The 18,216-nt window shown below is 39.2% G+C and overlaps 2 protein-coding genes across 2 annotated transcripts; both read left to right on the forward strand.

Annotated features, from left to right (window-relative positions):
- Window positions 1-1,329: 1,329 nt before the first annotated feature.
- LOC132156476 (oocyte zinc finger protein XlCOF14-like) lies at window positions 1,330-2,545 on the forward strand. The gene has a single exon (XM_059565461.1). The coding sequence runs from the start codon at window positions 1,611-1,613 to the stop codon at window positions 2,400-2,402; it is 792 nt and encodes a 263-aa protein (XP_059421444.1). The 5' UTR covers window positions 1,330-1,610; the 3' UTR covers window positions 2,403-2,545.
- Window positions 2,546-14,146: 11,601 nt separating this feature from the next.
- On the forward strand, window positions 14,147-17,478 carry LOC132156755 (lactoylglutathione lyase-like). Its single transcript, XM_059565758.1, has 6 exons — window positions 14,147-14,301; window positions 15,122-15,204; window positions 15,453-15,593; window positions 15,824-15,891; window positions 16,613-16,702; window positions 17,060-17,478. The coding sequence occupies exons 1-6, from the start codon at window positions 14,233-14,235 to the stop codon at window positions 17,149-17,151; spliced, it is 543 nt and encodes a 180-aa protein (XP_059421741.1). The 5' UTR covers window positions 14,147-14,232; the 3' UTR covers window positions 17,152-17,478.
- Window positions 17,479-18,216: the final 738 nt, after the last annotated feature.

Genomic DNA, 18,216 nt, shown 5'->3' on the forward strand with positions numbered 1-18,216 from the left:
TTATTAATTTTCTTAAAGTTAGCTAAATTCCTGACAATTTCATGTGTCGCACTTTATTAGTGTCTGTGGTGTTATGTTGATAACTTGCAGATTTTACAAATTTTAATCAAAATTTTGATAATTGCATGTTTATTCATATCTCCAAAATATGCCCTGATCTTTCAATCATCATGATGGCAGCCTCCATTTTAGAAAAGTCTGGATTTAGGCTAATTTGTCTGTGGTGCTACTGTCTGTGGTGTTACTGCCTATCCTGGTAACACCACAGACTCTATAGTAACTCCACAGACAAAATACAACCAGCAATGTTGTATTTTTAATAAAACACATAGAACAGCCATAATCACATAATTGTATCTCTCTTGTCAGGTATGGCAAGATTAACTGTTGCTGAAAAGCATCGTCTTTATAGACAGCGCAGAGATGCAGACCCAGTTCCCAATCCATTGTGCAGACAACTTTTTGAGAGAGTGAGAAACACTCACTGTGAGAAACAGTGTTTATGTAGTGTTTTAATAATTTTTTTATTCAGTTTTTCTCTAAATGTTCTTTTATCAGAGAAGATAGTTCTTGTAATCTTGTAATCTTACTCATGATGAATTTCAGTATTTTGCTCAATAAACTTATATATATATATATATATATATATATATATATATATATATATATATATATATATATATATATACAGGTCCTTCAAGCCTTCTCTGAGTCATTATATGTTCTTTGGCAAACTTTAAATGGCCCTATACATGTGCCTTCTTGAGCAGGGTGACCTTGCTGGTGTAGTGGGTGAAAGAGTGGATGCTGAGTAGAAATATCCTATATATCTCTGTATGCGTGTTAGTATCTGCACAGGGAGAAGCTCAGACAGTCCCTGGACAAACATTCAACTGCCAGTGTCCAGCGTATCAGATATCTTTGGAGAGACGTATTGCGCCTGACCTTGGATCACTTGTCACCAAAATAGTTGTCAGAAGATACGTTCGAATTGTTTACATCCATATGTGGTCTTTAGTTTATCTAGGTTTTGGAACCAATCAGAATTTTGTTGACTTATGCACTGATGCAATTAGTATCCTCTGTCAGGGAATAATTGTTGTTGATTTTGAATTGTACGCAGAGCGGCCTACGAACTCAGTCATGAGAACTGAAGCTGACTTCTGCTGATGAAACTGCAAACCATGTTCTCCAGTCATTTTTTCTTTAATTGAACGCATCTCTGACTCCTGGTCTTCATTCATCATATCTGGTTCTTGGGTTTTAACTGTACATTCCCCTACATGGGTCATCAATGGTTTGCTTGGAGACTGTTTAGAATTTCTATTATTGCATCCTGAAACAGGTTCTATCATTGGTTCACTGACTTCCATCTGTTGACTCTTTCCTGTTGTTTGCTTGTTATGGCAGTAATACATTATATGTTTCTCAGTTCCTCTTAATCTTAATGAACATGTTTCTTATGCATCAAGCCAAGTGTGGTGTAAGTGTCCGTTTAAATTGTAGGATTATTGTATTATTAATGTATGGGAAATTTGGGTTTTAAGCATAATTCTGTGGAGGAATAAATCTCAATATTTACATCTCTGTTCAATCTGTTTCTCTAGTTGATGGACTGCGATCCTGTCTGTAGCAACATGAAGCCTGCTATCAAAAAGTCTTTTCTTGGAGATCCAAGGTCTGGATCGAATAAGGAGGATGTTAAAACTTTGGTGCTGAGCAAAATGGAGGAATCAGGTGTGCTCTTTTGTCAGCGGCTGAAATATATTGTAAAAAGTATTCAGGTGCCAGATGAAAAAGAAGCCGAAGCTTTCATCTCCCAGCCCTTAAACTGCAAGACTTCTGTTAAAAAAATCATCAGTGAGACTCCTGTTAAAAAATACATCTGTAAGCTGTGTGGCATGGAATATCGCCGTAACCTAAACCTGGTGCGGCATATGCGAATACACACAGGGGAGGCACCACATGTCTGTGAACTCTGTGGAAAGGGCTTCCGTCGTAAAGACTGGCTTCGCCTGCACAGCAGTGTCCACATGGGTAACAAACAAAAGCGTGCGAAGGGCTACAGTTGTGACGAGTGTGGGAAGAAGTTCACTGGCTTCACTGAACTCCAGAGTCATCTGTACAAACACAGAGGAGAGAGGCCGTTCGCCTGTGTGCACTGCGACAAGAAGTTCTTCAGTAAGGCCTATCTTAGACGCCATCATTTCGATTCTCATTCTGCCAACAAACCGTTCTGCTGCCCTGTGTGTGGATGTGGATTCTCACGCCTTTACACAATGCAGAAACACATACGGACTCACACAAGAGAGAAGCCTTTCTCCTGTCCAGACTGTAGAAAGAATTTCAGTAATAAATACTGCATGAATATACATCGTAAACGGCACTCAGCTAAAAGCTGATGTAATGCACATACATGCATGTCACATGAATTTCAGATTTATTCTGTTTGTTTTTATTAGTTTGAGCCATGTCCCTTTTATTGATGATTTTCCTTCTGAATCTTATCATGCCTGTTCAGTGCCAAAATAAAGAACCTTTTCATCACTGTTTTTCTCATTTGTTTAAATTTTACAAGTCAAGCCCAGATATCAGTTTTTAGTTTCAGGAAGGTGGAAACCGGTTTGTGGAACATGGTTTGTTTCTGGTTCCCAAAAGGGACATTCTAACGTTCTCTGATGATTAGACAGAAAGTTTTCTTTTAGGTAAATAGACTGCTTCCTGTGGGTTCAGAGCACGTTACCCCAATTTTCCCAGAACATTCTTATTTGGTTGCGTTTGCATATAACCAGTGTTCTATGAATCTGATTAAATTTCCATCACTGCCTGGGGTGTATTCCAGAAAGCACGGTTAACTCACCATCAGCTATAACCTGAACTTTCAACAGCAGTATTATAGACACGTACTGCTCACCTGACTTAGAAGCGCTGTCTGTTATATGGATACCCTTCTATTTAGAGAGTATTATTGACTGCTGTGTACATTCCACTAGATGGAAGGCCTGAGGAATCTCTCTCTCAGCTGCAGAACTGCTTTGAATGAATAGACTGGGAGTTGTCCTCAGGACCTGGAACAAAACACAGACTCTGTTTTGTTCAAAACTGCATGGAAAATGTCACCGTCAACAACAAGATTCTGTTTTTTTCCCAACCAGAAACCCTGGATGTCATGTGAAGTGCAGTCATTATTTAAAGAACGGGACTCCGCCTTCAGGTCTGGAGACAAAGATTGGTACAGCACTTAAAGAGAGGGCTCAAACTCACCAAAGAAGGCAAAGTACTCAAAGTCTGTGCCATCCATCTAGCTGGAGTCTTTACAAAGATCTTTGGAGAGATTGCCACAGTTCTTCTGGATTGAGTCCATCTCAGTTTGTTCTGTTTCTTCATGTTGTTCCAGACAGACTGGATGATGGTGAGATCAGATCTCTGGCTGTTGCCAGACTCCTTGTGCAAACAAAAATCTAACTGGATTATTACATTTAATGGAAAAAAAATCATGTTTGGAAATGTAAACTGATATTTCGTACTGACACACTACAGGAAAACATAGAAATAACTGACTTAAAACCTTTTGCAGTACTGTACTGAAGGCTGGTCAGTAGATCACACGTGTGTTGAAGTGAACTAACCCTGGAACTCTGGAGCATGTTATTTTCAGAGAGCAAATTAATATTCTAGCCTTTGAAAATCCTTACAAGCTATGATATTTGATATTTCAACATGATATTTGTTGTAAAACTGTGGTCAGGGAAAAAAAAAAATCATGGTTACTACATTTTTCCTTAAAAAATAAAATGTCTATAAAATGCATGAGTGTACATTTCTTGAATGCAACACATCCATTTTTTAACTTTAAGACAGAATGAAAAAAAAAAACAGCTGTGAAAGTTTGTTTTCATGAGTTTCACGCTTTGTAATCAACCACAAACGGTACAAAGAGAGGGTTTTGCAGCCTCAAGTGGAGATTAGGCAGCTGAAGACAGTGAAGAGGAGGAGGAATGCTGGATAAAATCAGCAACATAGTGACAAAGCAAGGACATCCATCTTATTAAGCATGAGTTACAGAGATTGGAAGATTCGCCAGTCGGAGATCACTAAAAATAACATTAAAGAGGTGTATGAACTCGCAAGTATGATGTCAGACACTGTGATATGCTCTGGTCTCCTCACTGCTTACCGTAGTGATGAGATACATAGCATTGTCATCACTCAATGGCAGGATGTATAAGTGGTGCCTGCAGAATAACACAGGTTTCATAGACGATCGGACGAGTTTTTGGGGCAGACATTGACCTGTTGAAAAAAGATGGTCTTCATCCCTTCTGGGGTGGTGTCACTCTTCTCTCTAGAAGTATGGCACATAGTCTTAGAATTAACAATTTAATTGATGGTTTTTTTGTCACTTTTTGTAAATAATATGATCACTGATCATAATCTAGATGAGCTTTGTTTGACAGAAACCTGGCTAAAACCTGATGATTACATTATTTTAAATGAGTCTACCCCCAAGATTACTGTTATAAACATGAGCCGCGCCTAAAAGGTAAGGGGGATGTGATGCTTCAATTTATACAAATATTTTCAGTTTTTCTCAGAGGGTGGGCTTCAGGTATAACTTGTTTGAAGTAATGGTTCTTCATATAACATTATCCAGAGAAACAAGTGTTAATGATAAATCCCCTGTTATGTTTGTACTGGCTACTGTATACAGGCCACCAGGGCACCATACAGACTTTATTAAAGAATTTGCTGATTTTATATGAGTTAGTGCTAGCAGCAGAAAAAAAGTTTTAATTCTTGGTGATTTTAATATCCATGTTGATAATGAAAGAGATACATTGGGATCAGCATTCATAGACATTTTTAACTGGGGTTAGACAACACATGTCAGGTCCTACTGATTTTCATGTCATTTTCAAATCATACTTTAGATTTAATACTGTCACATGGAATTGATGTTGACGGTGTTGAAATTATGCAGCCAAGTGATGATATCACAGATCATTATCTAGTCTCATGTAAACTTCATATAGCTAAAACTGTAAATTCTACTCTTTTATACAAGTATGGTAGAACCATTACTTTTACCACAAAAGACTGCTTTGTAACTAATCTAACCTATCCAAAAACTAAGAACAACTTGATGATGTAACAGAAACTATGGTGTGGCGAGTGGGGCGGGGCCGAGGGACGTGGGAACAAGGAGTGAGGCCGGCAATGATTGGGCAAATCAGTGGCACCTGCGGCCCACCGCCGGTCTCGAGTCCCACGTAGGAGATGGAAGGATATAAAACTGGAGCGACGACAGTGAAGGACGAGAGAGGACCAGGCCTGGGCTTTTAGTTGTGTTTTGGTTTTATTTGAGCGCACCAGTCGTCCGTGAGGGGCTGGTGCACTGTTTTGTGTTTATTTTGTATTATTAAAATGTTATTGGATTGTCCGCCGGTTCCCGCCTCCTTCTTCCCGATGATTACGAAGAATAAATCGTTAAAGTGGTGCCGAAGCCCGGGAGAAGGAGGGACGCGCTGCTGAAGATCCCTCGCCGCTGTGGGGAATCCGCGGTGCCACAGAGCAGGCGAGGAGGATGCCACCATGGACGCTCGAGGCGGTGGGCTGGAGCGAGTTGCCGGGGACGGGCGAGCTCACTGCCGACCGCCCGCTATCTGGAGGGGCGGCTGCTGTCCGTGATGGAGCGGAGGAGTCAGCGCCGTTCGCCAGAGAGCCGGAGCCTGCTGCCGTCCGCCTGAACGGGGAGGAGCAGGGAACGGGGGACTCCTGCTGGCTGCCCAAAACCGGAGGAGCCGTCGCCGTCCACCAGGCGGCGGAGGAGTTTCGTGCCGTCCGCCGAGGGCCGTCCAGTGCCACCGCCAGGCACCGTGGAGGAGATCGCCCAGCCGGTGGTGGGCCGAGCAGCAGTGCGTCTGGGAACCGGAATTTTTTTTTTTTTTTTCTTCTCCCCTCTCTCGTCTCTGTCGCTCCTCCTTCCATCTCCTTTTCTCTCGCCTCGTCTGTCCTACCCCCAGGTTCCCGCAGGTTCCCGTGAGCGGTCCCCCCCGGAGAGAGGGGGGGGGTAGAGGGGCGAGGGGCGATGGGGGTATGTGGCGAGTGGGGCGGGGCCGAGGGACGTGGGAACAAGGAGTGAGGCTGGCAATGATTGGGCAAATCAGTGACACCTGCGGCCCACCGCCGGTCTCGAGTCCCACGTAGGAGATGGAAGGATATAAGACTGGAGCGACGACAGTGAAGGACGAGAGAGGACCAGGCCTGGGCTTTTAGTTGTGTTTTGGTTTTATTTGAGCGCACCAGTCGTCCGTGAGGGGCTGGTGCGATGTTTTGTGTTTATTTTGTATTATTAAAATGTTATTGGATTGTCCGCCGGTTCCCGCCTCCTTCTTCCCGATGATTACGAAGAATATATCGTTACATATGGACTCTCTCTTTTCTAGCATTTTAGATACAGTTGTTCGATAACACTTAAGGAAGATTAAGGAAAACAGTCTGACACCGTGTATACTGTGCACACTCGCACCCTAAAGAGAGCAGCCCGGAAAATGGAGCGCAGCTGGAGGAAAACAAAACTAGAGGTATTTCGTATTGCTTTGCGGGAAAGTACACTATCCTATAGAAACGCATTAAAAACTGCAAGATCTGATTATTTTTCATCTCTGAAAAAACAAACAAACATAACCCCAGGTCTTTATTCAATACAGTGGGTAATTTAATTAAAATTAAAGCATCAACAGGTGTTGACATTTCCCAACAGCACAGCAGTAGAGACTTTATGAACTACTTTACTTCCAAGATCAATACTATTAGAGATAATATTGTAACCATGCAGCCGTCAGCTACAGTATCGCATCAGACAGTGCATTATAGATCTCCTGAGATCTCCTGAGTTCCACTCATTCTCTACCATAGGAGAGGAAAAATTGTATAAACTTTTTAAATCATCTAAACCAATGTATGTTAGACCCTATTCCATCTAAGCTCCTAAAAGAGGTGCTGCCAGAAGTCATAGATCCTCTTCTGATTATTATTCATTAGTCATTGTCATTAGGATATGTCCCCAAACCTTCAAACTGACTGTTATTATGGAACTCATCAAAAAACCACAACTTGACCCCAAAGAACTAGTTCATTACAGACCGATCTTGAATCTTTTGGGAGGCAGATACACTCTGTCATTTTAAATCTACATTAAAGACCCATCTCTTTAACCTGGCTTACACATAACATACTAATACGCTTTTAATCCAAATCTGTTAAAGTATTTTTAGGCTGCATTGATTAATTAGGAAAAAAGGAACTGGGAACACTTCCAATAACACATGATGTACTTACGCCATCATTAGAAGAATGGCATCTACGCTAAGTTAGTAGATAGATTAGTTAGTAGTAGATTAGTCTGTTTCTCTAACAAGGGAGTATGTGGTCACCGTAGCCACCAGATCCAGTCTATATCCAGATCAGAGGGTCACTGCAGTCACCCGGATCCAGTACATATCCAGACCAGATGGTGGATCGGCACCTAGAAAGTCAAGTCAAATCAAGTCACCTTTATTTATATAGCGCTTTAAACTAAATACATTGTGTCAAAGCAACTGAACAACATTCATTAGGAAAACAGTGTGTCAATAATGCAAAATGATAGTTAAAGGCAGTTCATCATTGAATTCAGTGATGTCATCTCTGTTCAGTTAAATAGTGTCTGTGCATTCATTTGCAATCAAGTCAATGATATCGCTGTAGATGAAGTGACCCCAACTAAGCAAGCCAGAGGCGACATCGGTGACAGAATGGAGAAAAAAAAACCTTGGGAGAAACCAGGCTCAGTTGGGGGGCCAGTTCTCCTCTGACCAGACGAAACCAGTAGTTCAATTCCAGGCTGCAGCAAAGTCAGATTGTGCAGAAGAATCATCTGTTTCCTGTGGTCTTGTCCTGGTGCTCCTCTGAGACAAGGTCTTTACAGGGGATCTGTATCTGGGGCTCTAGTTGTCCTGGTCTCCGCTGTCTTTCAGGGCAGTAGAGGTCCTTTCTAGGTGCTGATCCACCATCTGGTCTGGATACGTACTGGATCCGGGTGACTGCAGTGACACTCTGATCTGGATACAGACTGGATCTGGTGGCTACGGTGACTAGGAATAAGAGAGAAACAGACAAATATTAGCGTAGATGCCATTCTTCTAATGATGTAGCAAGTACATAGGGTGTTATGTGAAGTGTTCCCGGTTCCGGTTTACCTAATTAATGCAGCCTAGAAATCCTTTAACGGATTTGGATATTAAAAGCATATTAGTATGTTATGTGTAAGACAGGTTAAAGAGATGGGTCTTTAATCTAGATTTAAACTGCAAGAGTGTGTCTGCCTCCGGAACAATGTTAGGTAGGTTATTCCAGAGTTTAGGCGCCAAATAGGAAAAGGATCTGCTGCCCGCAGTTGATTTTGATATTCTAGGTATTATCAAATTGCCTGAGTTTTGAGAACGTAGCGGACTTGGAGGATTATAATGTAAAAGGAGCTCATTCTAATACTGAGGTGCTAAACCATTCAGGGCTTTATAAGTAATAAGCAATATTTTAAAATCTATACGATGTTTGATAGGGAGCCAGTGCAGTGTTGACAGGACCGGGCTAATATGGTCATACTTCCTGGTTCTAGTAAGAACTCTTGCTGCTGCATTTTGGACTAGCTGTAGTTTGTTTACTAAGCGTGCAGAACAACCACCCAATAAAGCATTACAGTAATCTAACCTTGAGGTCATAAATGCATGGATTAAAATTCTGCATTTGACATTGAGAGCATAGGCCGTAATTTAGATATATTTTTGAGATGGAAAAATGCAGTTTTACAAATGCTAGAAACGTGGCTTTCTAAGGGAAGATTGCGATCAAATAGCACACCTAGGTTCCTAACTGATGACGAAGAATTGACAGAGCAACCATCAAGTCTTAGACAGTGTTCTAGGTTATTACAAGCAGAGTTTTTAGGTCCTATAATTAACACCTCTGTTTTTTCAGAATTTAGCAGTAAGAAGTTACTCGTCATCCAGTTTTTTATATCGACTATGCATTCCATTAGTTTTTCAAATTGGTGCGTTTCACCGGGCCGTGAAGAGATATAGAGCTGAGTATCATCAGCATAACAGTGAAAGCTAACACCATGTTACCTGATGATATCTCCCAAGGGTAACATATAAAGCGTGAAGAGTAGCAGCCCTAGTACTGAGCCTTGAGGTACTCCATACTGCACTTGTGATCGATATGATACATCTTCATTCACTGCTACGAACTGATGGCGGTCATATAAGTACGATTTAAACCATGCTAATGCACTTCCATTAATGCCAACAAAGTGTTCAAGTCCATGCAAAAGAATGTTGTGGTCAATTGTGTCAAATGCAGCACTAAGATCCAATAAAACGAATAGAGAGATACACCCATGATCAGATGATAAGAGCAAATCATTTGTAACTCTAAGGAGAGCAGTATCAGTACTATGATATGGTCTAAATCCTGACTGGAAATCCTCCCCTATACCATTTCTCTCTAAGAAGGAATATAATTGTGAGGATACCACCTTTTCTAGTATCTTAGACAGAAAAGGGAGATTCGATATTGGTCTATAATTAACTAGTTCTTTGGGGTCAAGTTGTGGTTTTTTGATGAGAGGCTTAATAACAGCCAGTTTGAAGGTTTTGGGGACATATCCTAATGACAATGAGGAATTAATAATAGTCAGAAGAGGATCTATGAGTTCTGGAAGCACCTCTTTTAGGAGCTTAGATGGTATAGGGTCTAACATGCATGTTGTTGGTTTGATGATTTAACAAGTTTATACAATTCTTCCTCTCCTATAGTAGAGAATGAGTGGAACTGTTCCTCAGGGGGTCTATAGTGCACTGTCTGATGCGATACTGTAGCTGACGGCTGAATGGTTGCAATTTTATCTCTAATAGTATCGATTTTAGAAGTAAAGTAGTTCATAAAGTCATTACTGCTGTGGTGTTGGGACATGTCAACACTTGTTGAGGCTTTATTTTTCGTTAATTTAGCCACTGTATTGAATAAATTATGTTTGTTTTCTTCTAAAAGAGAAGAAAAGTAATCGGATCTAGCAGTTTTAATGCTTTTCTGTAGGATAGGTTACTTTCCCGCCAAGCAATACGAAATACCTCTAGTTTTGTTTTCCTCCAGCTGTGCTCCATTTTTCGGGCTGCTCTCTTTAGGGTGCGAGTATGCTCATTATACCATGGTGTCAAACTGTTTTCCTTAACCTTCCTTAAGCGTAGATGAGCAACTGTATTTAAAGTGCTAGAAAAGAGAGAGTCCATAGTTTCTGTTACATCATCAAGTTGTTCTGAGTTTTTGGATATGCTAAGGAATTTGGATACATCAGGAAGATAACTTAAAAAGCAGTCTTTTGTGGTAGAAGTGATGGTTCTTCCATACTTGTAACAAGAAGTAGAATTTACAATTTTGGCTATATGAAGTTTGCACAAAACTAAATAATGATCTGAGATATCATCACTTGGCTGCATAATTTCAACACTATCAACATCAATTCCATGTGACAGTATTAAATCTAGAGTATGATTTCGACAATGAGTAGGTCCTGAAACGTGTTGTCTAACCCCAATAGAGTTCAGAATGTCTATAAATGCTGATCCCAATGCATGTTTTTCATTATCAACATGGATATTAAAATCACCGACTATTAAAACTTTATCTGCAGCCAGAACTAACTCGGATGTAAAATCACCAAACTCTTTAATAAATCTGTATGGTGCCCTGGTGGCCTGTATACAGTAGCCAGTACAAACATAACAGGGGATTTATCATTAACATCTGTTTCTCTGGATAATGTTATATGAAGCACCATTACTTCAAACGAGTTATACTTGAAGCCTGCTGGTGTACCCCGAATTCTGATTTCTGTCACGTGTAAACCTGCTACGTGCTCAAAAGCACAAGACAGTCAAGACAGTCTGTTCGAAAGGCCTTAACAGGCTGTTACAGACCTTTGAAGATTTCTGCAGCAATATAGAAATAGAAATAGATGCAGTAGCTTTCCATCTAGTTCCACAAAACGTTTATATTTTGAGCTCTATGATTTTGTATGTCTGGATTTTAGTTCCACAATGTTGTCTCAGAGCTATTTGTGATTCTGTATGTCTGAGTTTTAATGAGGGACGCAGTATAGCCAGTCTCTCGATATATTTGTAACTCTGTATTCAACTGAGCCAAGTCCATGCGAGGAAGCTAAATCTAAACGTTAGTAACCCCATGATTGGTACGTTCTGACCGAGCGCCAACCTCCCGCTCTCTCTCGTGAGGCCAATAAGAAAGTGACTAAAACTGCAATTCATCGACTGGCCGCTTGAGGCTGGCTGCAAAAGGGAGTCAGTCCCATAGACTCCCCATGTTAAAATGCCCAACTTTACAGCAGGAAAAAACATGTTTACAGCCTGGTTCAAAAAATTATTTTGGTCTAAATAGCTAATTTTGCCCTTCATGACAACTGTGAGGGGGGTGAATTTTTTTTATAACTCATCCGTTTAAATTATATTAAGACTTAAAGTTCTGCATAATTAAGGGCGTAGCCACTTGAGTGACAGGTGGATTGCCGCTGCTGACACTGCCGTCGTGCTAGGTGGGTGTGGCTACAGCAACTAGCTCCCGCCTTTTTGCCCATTTTTGATTGTCCGGGAGAGTCGTGCAGTGACGCGCTGCCAAGATGGCGACGGCCCGCTTTACACACTTTAGGCTTCAAAAACACACTTCAGGAGTCTACGGGGGACGTCACGGACACTACGTCCATGTTTTTATACAGTCTATGGTTCTGACCTTCCAAAATGTGGAAGTGAAACCAAACCACACGGCATATCTAGATATTTTTATATAGGCCGAAGCATATGATCAATGTTTCTATATCTATTTGAGACATGACTTCAGTTTTAATCACAAGGTTTATTGTTTTCAAGGGTATATAAGAGAAAGGCAATTCACCCTCCCTGTCAGCTCAGACTGAGTTCAGTCTAGTCTCTACCTGACTGAACTTCAGTTTCTCATCTTTACCTTCTCCTCGTATTTCGGGCTCATTTGAATCCTTTAAACTTCTTACAGGTTTTATTCAAATCAGATACTTTGAATTGTATTGCTTTGACTTTTGATATACAAGTATTCTTATATACCTTGTGTTATTATTTTAAAATACATTTAACTTTTTTATTACTTTTGAATATTATAATCATCTGTATTAATTTTAGATGAGCAAAATTCATCATATATGGATTGCTTTTAAAACTATATTAATTTTGGATTTGCATTTTCTATATTTGAAGCTGATTTTAATACTTACTAATCTTTTTGTGAGTTATGAGTTGTATTCTCATTTCCTATATTCTTTGAATAAATTTGCATACTAAAATACCACCTCACCGTCTGACCTGGATTGAAAGTAGTTTTTTGCATCACCTGCCCTCTGAGAAATCCTGAAAATGTTGTTATAAATTTAAGCAACACCTCCCCCTTTGCCTTTTAGACGCGGCTCATGTTTATAACAGTAATCTTGGGGGGTGGACTCATTTAAAATAATGTAATCATCAGGTTTTAGCCAGGTTTCTGTCAAACAGGGCACATCCATATTATGATCAGTGATCATATTATTTACAAAAAGTGTTTTCGTAGAAAGGGATCTGATATTCAATAAGCAGCTTTATCATTTGTTTTTCCATATTGCATCTGTTTTTTATTTGTTGAACCTCAATTAAATTGTTAATCTTAACTTGGTTTGGACGTTTTTTGTATTTTCTAGTTCGTGGAACAGACACAGTGATATCTAGGTGAAAGAGTCTCTATGTGCTGAGAATTAGCTGACCTCTGTGACGTGAGGCAGCTAGCAGACGGTCGGTTTAGCCAGTCTGTCTGCTTCCTGACCTGGGCCCCAGTTAGTCAAGTATAAACACTAAGATTATTTGAAAAGACCTCTACAGCCCTGAAAGACAGCAGAGAACAGGACAACTAGAGCACCAGATACAGATCCACAGTCAATACCTTGTCTCCTAGACGGCCACTGGGACAAGACCACAGGAAACAGATGATTCTTCTGCACAATCTGACTTTGCTGCAGCCTGGAATTTAACTGCTGGTTTCGTTTGGTCAGAGGAGAACTGGCCCCCCAACTGAGCCTGATTTCTCCCAAGGTTTTTTCTCCATTCTGTCACCAGTGGAGTTTCGGTTCCTTGTTGCTGTCGCCTCTGGCTTGCCTAGTTGGGGAAACTTCATTTCCAGTGATTTCGTCAACTTGATTTCACAGATACTATTTAAACTGAACTGAGCTGGATGATAACATCGCTGAATTCAATGATGAACTGCCTTTTTGCTTTATTGACACACTATGTTCTTATTTAATGCTGTTCAGTTGCTTTGTTACAATCTGTATTGTTAAAAGGGCTATATAAATAAAGGTGACTTGACTTGACTTGATCAACAGAAAGATTGAATCATACTGGAGGAATTTATGATGGAGATAGAAATCCCCAACAAGTAGTAGTTTAAGTAGTCTAAGGATTAAAGCAATTTCCAATATTGCTGTTTAGAGACTGATAACAGAGGTTTGCATTAACTGCTTTGTACTGAAACCAAAAAAAGTGGTTTTATTGTTGCAATGGCCTCCTTTACATATATCCACAAACTGAGCTTAAAAAAGAACAGCCACAAGGAACTCTTATAGGTCATTCAAGGAAAACTTCAACCTGTGGGCGAGTAGGCATGGTTTAGGCTAGACAAAAGAAGATATTTTAAACAATTTTGTGATCTAAACAGTTGATGAGCACCATTGACTTCCATATTATATTTTTTCCTACTATGGAACTCAGTGTTGCTCATCAACTGTTTGGATCCCAAAATTTGCGAAATATCTTCTTTTAGGTTCAACAGAAGAAAGAAACTCAAACAGGTTTGGAACAAGTGGGAATTGTGGAAATGATGACAGAATTTTCATTCTGAAAATGTACTGTTCCTTTAACACGTTTATGGACACCCAATCACTGAGAAACACTTTCTCGCCCTCTGCAGGAATGAAAGCGAAATTACAGCATTTCAGTTCGTCTATCGCCCCTCCCACAGTTGCGTCAGACCACTGACTTTATTCGCAATGACCACGCCTCCTGCGTTGTCTTTCCGCCAAAGTGTCGGCCGTCAAGTGACCATCAAGCCGGAACGCAACTAAAAATGTCCGACCAAGGGCTGACGAATGAAGCAGCTGCGGCAGCGTGTAAAGCGGGGAACCCCATCACTAAAGTAAGACGCTCTACTTGAGTCCAGAACTAGGGCGAGACCTGTCAATCAAACACGAAGCTCGTCGCTCATTTCCCCTTTCTCCTTTAACTCTAACGTTAATTACTGCAGGCAAACTTTGCGATTCATAGCATCTCTTTGATATCGATGTTACTTTACGGTGATTTAGCTGCATCTCTGGGTCTGTTAGTTTCTCAGCTGAGTTTGTAGAGATTGTATAATGTGTAAGTGCTGAGTCACATGGATAAGAAAATCAATACAGACTTGATTCTGTTTTCTGATGCAATTTACTAGAGTGAACTTTGACATTTTACACAGATGAAATGTTGACCTGTGGCTCTTTTAGTGTCACAGACAGAGCAGTGCCTGCATATAAATATTACTATATAAACACGAACAACTTTTAAACATGGAAAAATGGTGATATTAGAAAATATTAACACTTTTTGTGCATTCTTGGAAAAGCCATTTCATAAATAATCTTAACTTAATTTGTGCAATTTTAACCAACGAGATGCTGTAAAATAACATCTGTATCAGAAAGCTGTTAATAATCATAATTTGTAACAGCACATCCATATTTCAGACCGGAGCTGCTAGAGATTACAGAATGATATCTCTGAATAATTTGAAAATTGCATAATTTGGATTCGAGTAATAATGTTTAATAATGTAACTCAAATGTTTAAGACCTTTAATGTAAAATCTTTATAAAATGTCCCCATTCTCCATTATGGTCTCAGGCCTTTGGATGCATGTTTATCATTTTTCATCACCTTATCACTTTTATTCTTACCGAAAGTTATTTGTGCCACTGCTGTAGGACTTCATGATGCAGCAGACGATGCTGCGGGTTAAGGATCCGGTTAAATCCCTGGATTTCTACACACGCATTTTGGGAATGACGTGAGAACTTTTTCTCTACTCGAAATCGGAATTCAGTCTTGATATGATTTACTTTAGTTTTAGGCTAATTATTTTGTAATATGAAAATGTGCTATGGCTGTAGAAAATGTTTCATGCATTTTACTTCCATTTTTGCCAAATAATAAATAGACATTTTAAATTAATTTATTAAAATCCACAGAATGGGTTCATCAGTCAAGTACAGTAGTTGGCTGATCTTTGCGATTAAAAATTGGATTTCTTTGTAGGCTGTTACAGAAGTTTGATTTCCCCTCCATGCGATTCACCCTGTATTTTCTGGGTTATGAGGATAAGAAAGAGATCCCTGCAGATGTGAAGGAGAGGACAGCCTGGACGTTCTCCCGTCGAGCCACTATAGAGCTCACACAGTAAGTGTGTGCGTGTGCTGTAAGGAACATATTAAAACCTTTCTTGTCTTTAGATATCAGTATCAGACGTTTCTTACATGTTCACTGATACAAGCTTACCATTATATATGCCAGGTTCTGAATCATGGCAATGTAGTAGATCTTGAACATCTAAAGTACATAAGTTAAAAGAAAAAGACAGTTTTACGTGCCAATCTTTATTTCTCATTAGTGTTTTATCTTTTTACCAGTAACTGGGGCTCAGAGACAGATGACAGCCAGTCTTACCACAACGGCAACTCAGACCCAAGAGGCTTTGGTAAATATAACATGCATGACACTATTTCTGTCTGTCATAGTCAGGATGGACTATATATATATATATATATATATATATATATCTCATATATGTCATTAAGATATATCTCTATATTTATGTACTTTGGTCTTTGTGCACTAAAGTAGGTTAAAGGATGATTTTATGAATTCATAGAAACCATAATTTTGTCTAAACACCAGTTGAATTCAAACATTTAAATATAAACAATAAGAAACACTAAATGTCCTGAATACTTGATTTATATTTGAGTTTAAATAGTCAGGGCTATTGTTCACTGTATTTGTATACAGTACTAAACAGCAGTATATGCTGACTTATATTTTAACTAAATGTTTAATTGCACTAAAAACTCAAGTAAACATTTTTCCTGTGCCTTTTTGGCTACTGAAGGTTAAATGATGATGCAAATAAAACATCTGTCTTAACACTCCCGTACTTGTGGCTCACAAAACAAAGAAAGGATTGTGAACCCCAAGTCAGTAGGAAATGCAATGGTCAAATAAATTGGGACATTCACGATGTTGCATTATTTTATATTATAAATTCTTCATGCATCATTTTATATTGCTAGCAAAATCATTGCACATACGTGAAAATATAGTTCTAGATAAAAGTGTAATGTAATATCTCTAAATAACATTATTAACCTAAAATATAAAAATATATATATATCATATGTTATATATATTATATATCATAGGCCATATTGGAATTGCTGTACCGGATGTCTATGCTGCCTGCAAGCTGTTTGAAGAGAATGGAGTGACCTTTGTAAAAAAGCCTGATGATGGTAATTTCTTTTATATCATCCTATGTGATTATTTTAGATACATAATATTTCTCCACCTGCTATTTTAGTGCCACAGAATTAGCAAATTTTGGATGTTTATATGTGACTGTGTTCTCAATAGCATACTATCATACTACTCTTACTATTTATGTATTATTTACTGTAGCATATGTACTATGCACAGTATGCAAATTTTCTGTATACATGCAATTCAAAGACCTCTTTTAAAAAAAATAAATACATTTGGATGAAAAATGCAAAATAACCCTCTTTGATCTCCAAAGACTGAACGTCTCTGAAATAAAATGAAAGGAATGCTTACTGGTGATTTATTTTATATTTATTTATTACTTGCAGGTAAAATGAAGGGCCTGGCCTTTATTCAGGATCCTGATGGTTACTGGATTGAGATTCTCAGCCCTAACAACATGGTGTCCATCACTTCTTAAAGACTGTTGTTATGCTGTGACCTTATCAGAAGACACTAGTTGTGAAAATCAAGGACAGTTGGGTGATCAGAAAGGGGGATTGCTCTGTGGATAGCATGAAAAGCTGTGCACTTTGAAGACTGAAAATCTCTGACACGTGTGTTAGACATCTGGTCAGCTGAAAATAAAATATAACAATCTAATTTGACATTTACTTTTTGAAATAATGCAGTCCTCCATAGAGTCTAACCCTAAAAGTTTACAATAATAATACTAAAATAAATATTTTTGCAGTCATTCTAACATTAAAACCCTTCCTTTATTCGTTAAAATAAAGCAATGCAAGTATTTTTGTGTCTCTTTCCTTTAACTGTTTAAAGAAGCCTGTAGTACATTTGTTTCAGGATACAATATTGGTATGTACCCTGTTAAAAAGACACTTAGATTTGTATGAGTTAAATTAAGTAAAATGCAGCTGCAAACATACTTTGCATGTGTGAACGTGTCTGAACACGTGGTTTACGCTTCATCAGGTTTAAAGGGTTAGTTCACCCTAATATGACAATTAGCCCATAAATTACTCACCCTGAAGTCATCCTAGGTGTATGTGACTTTCTGCTTTCAGACGAATCCAGTTGGAGTTATATGAAAAATTGTCTTTGATCTTTTAAGCTGTTTCATGGCACTCAGTGGGTGTTGCACTGCATCAGTCCAAAAGAAGTGAAATAAAAGCGCCCATCCATTAAAGTGTCTCATATGGCTCAGGTGAGTGAAGTCCTCCTTTGATGCGTTATATTGAAGACAATTTTCAGTTTAACTCCGACTGGATTCGTCTGAAAGAAAGTCATACACACCAAGGATTTATGGGCTAATTTTTCCTTTTTTGGTTAACTAAGCCTTTTAAAGAAGATTAAGCAAACAGCTGACCAGGATTAAAATGTGTCTTTATGCAGAGTTGGCTGTTAACAAAAGCTTTTGCGTGGCTACAAAATAGGGTTGGCCAAAATGAAGAATCTTGCTGGGCAGCAATCCAACCAGTTGCTGTCGTGATTTGTGTCATGACAAGCAAGCTGGTAACATCCGCAT

The sequence above is a fragment of the Carassius carassius genome, chromosome 14 (assembly GCF_963082965.1).
Source record: "Carassius carassius chromosome 14, fCarCar2.1, whole genome shotgun sequence".
NCBI classification, from domain to species: domain Eukaryota; kingdom Metazoa; phylum Chordata; class Actinopteri; order Cypriniformes; family Cyprinidae; genus Carassius; species Carassius carassius.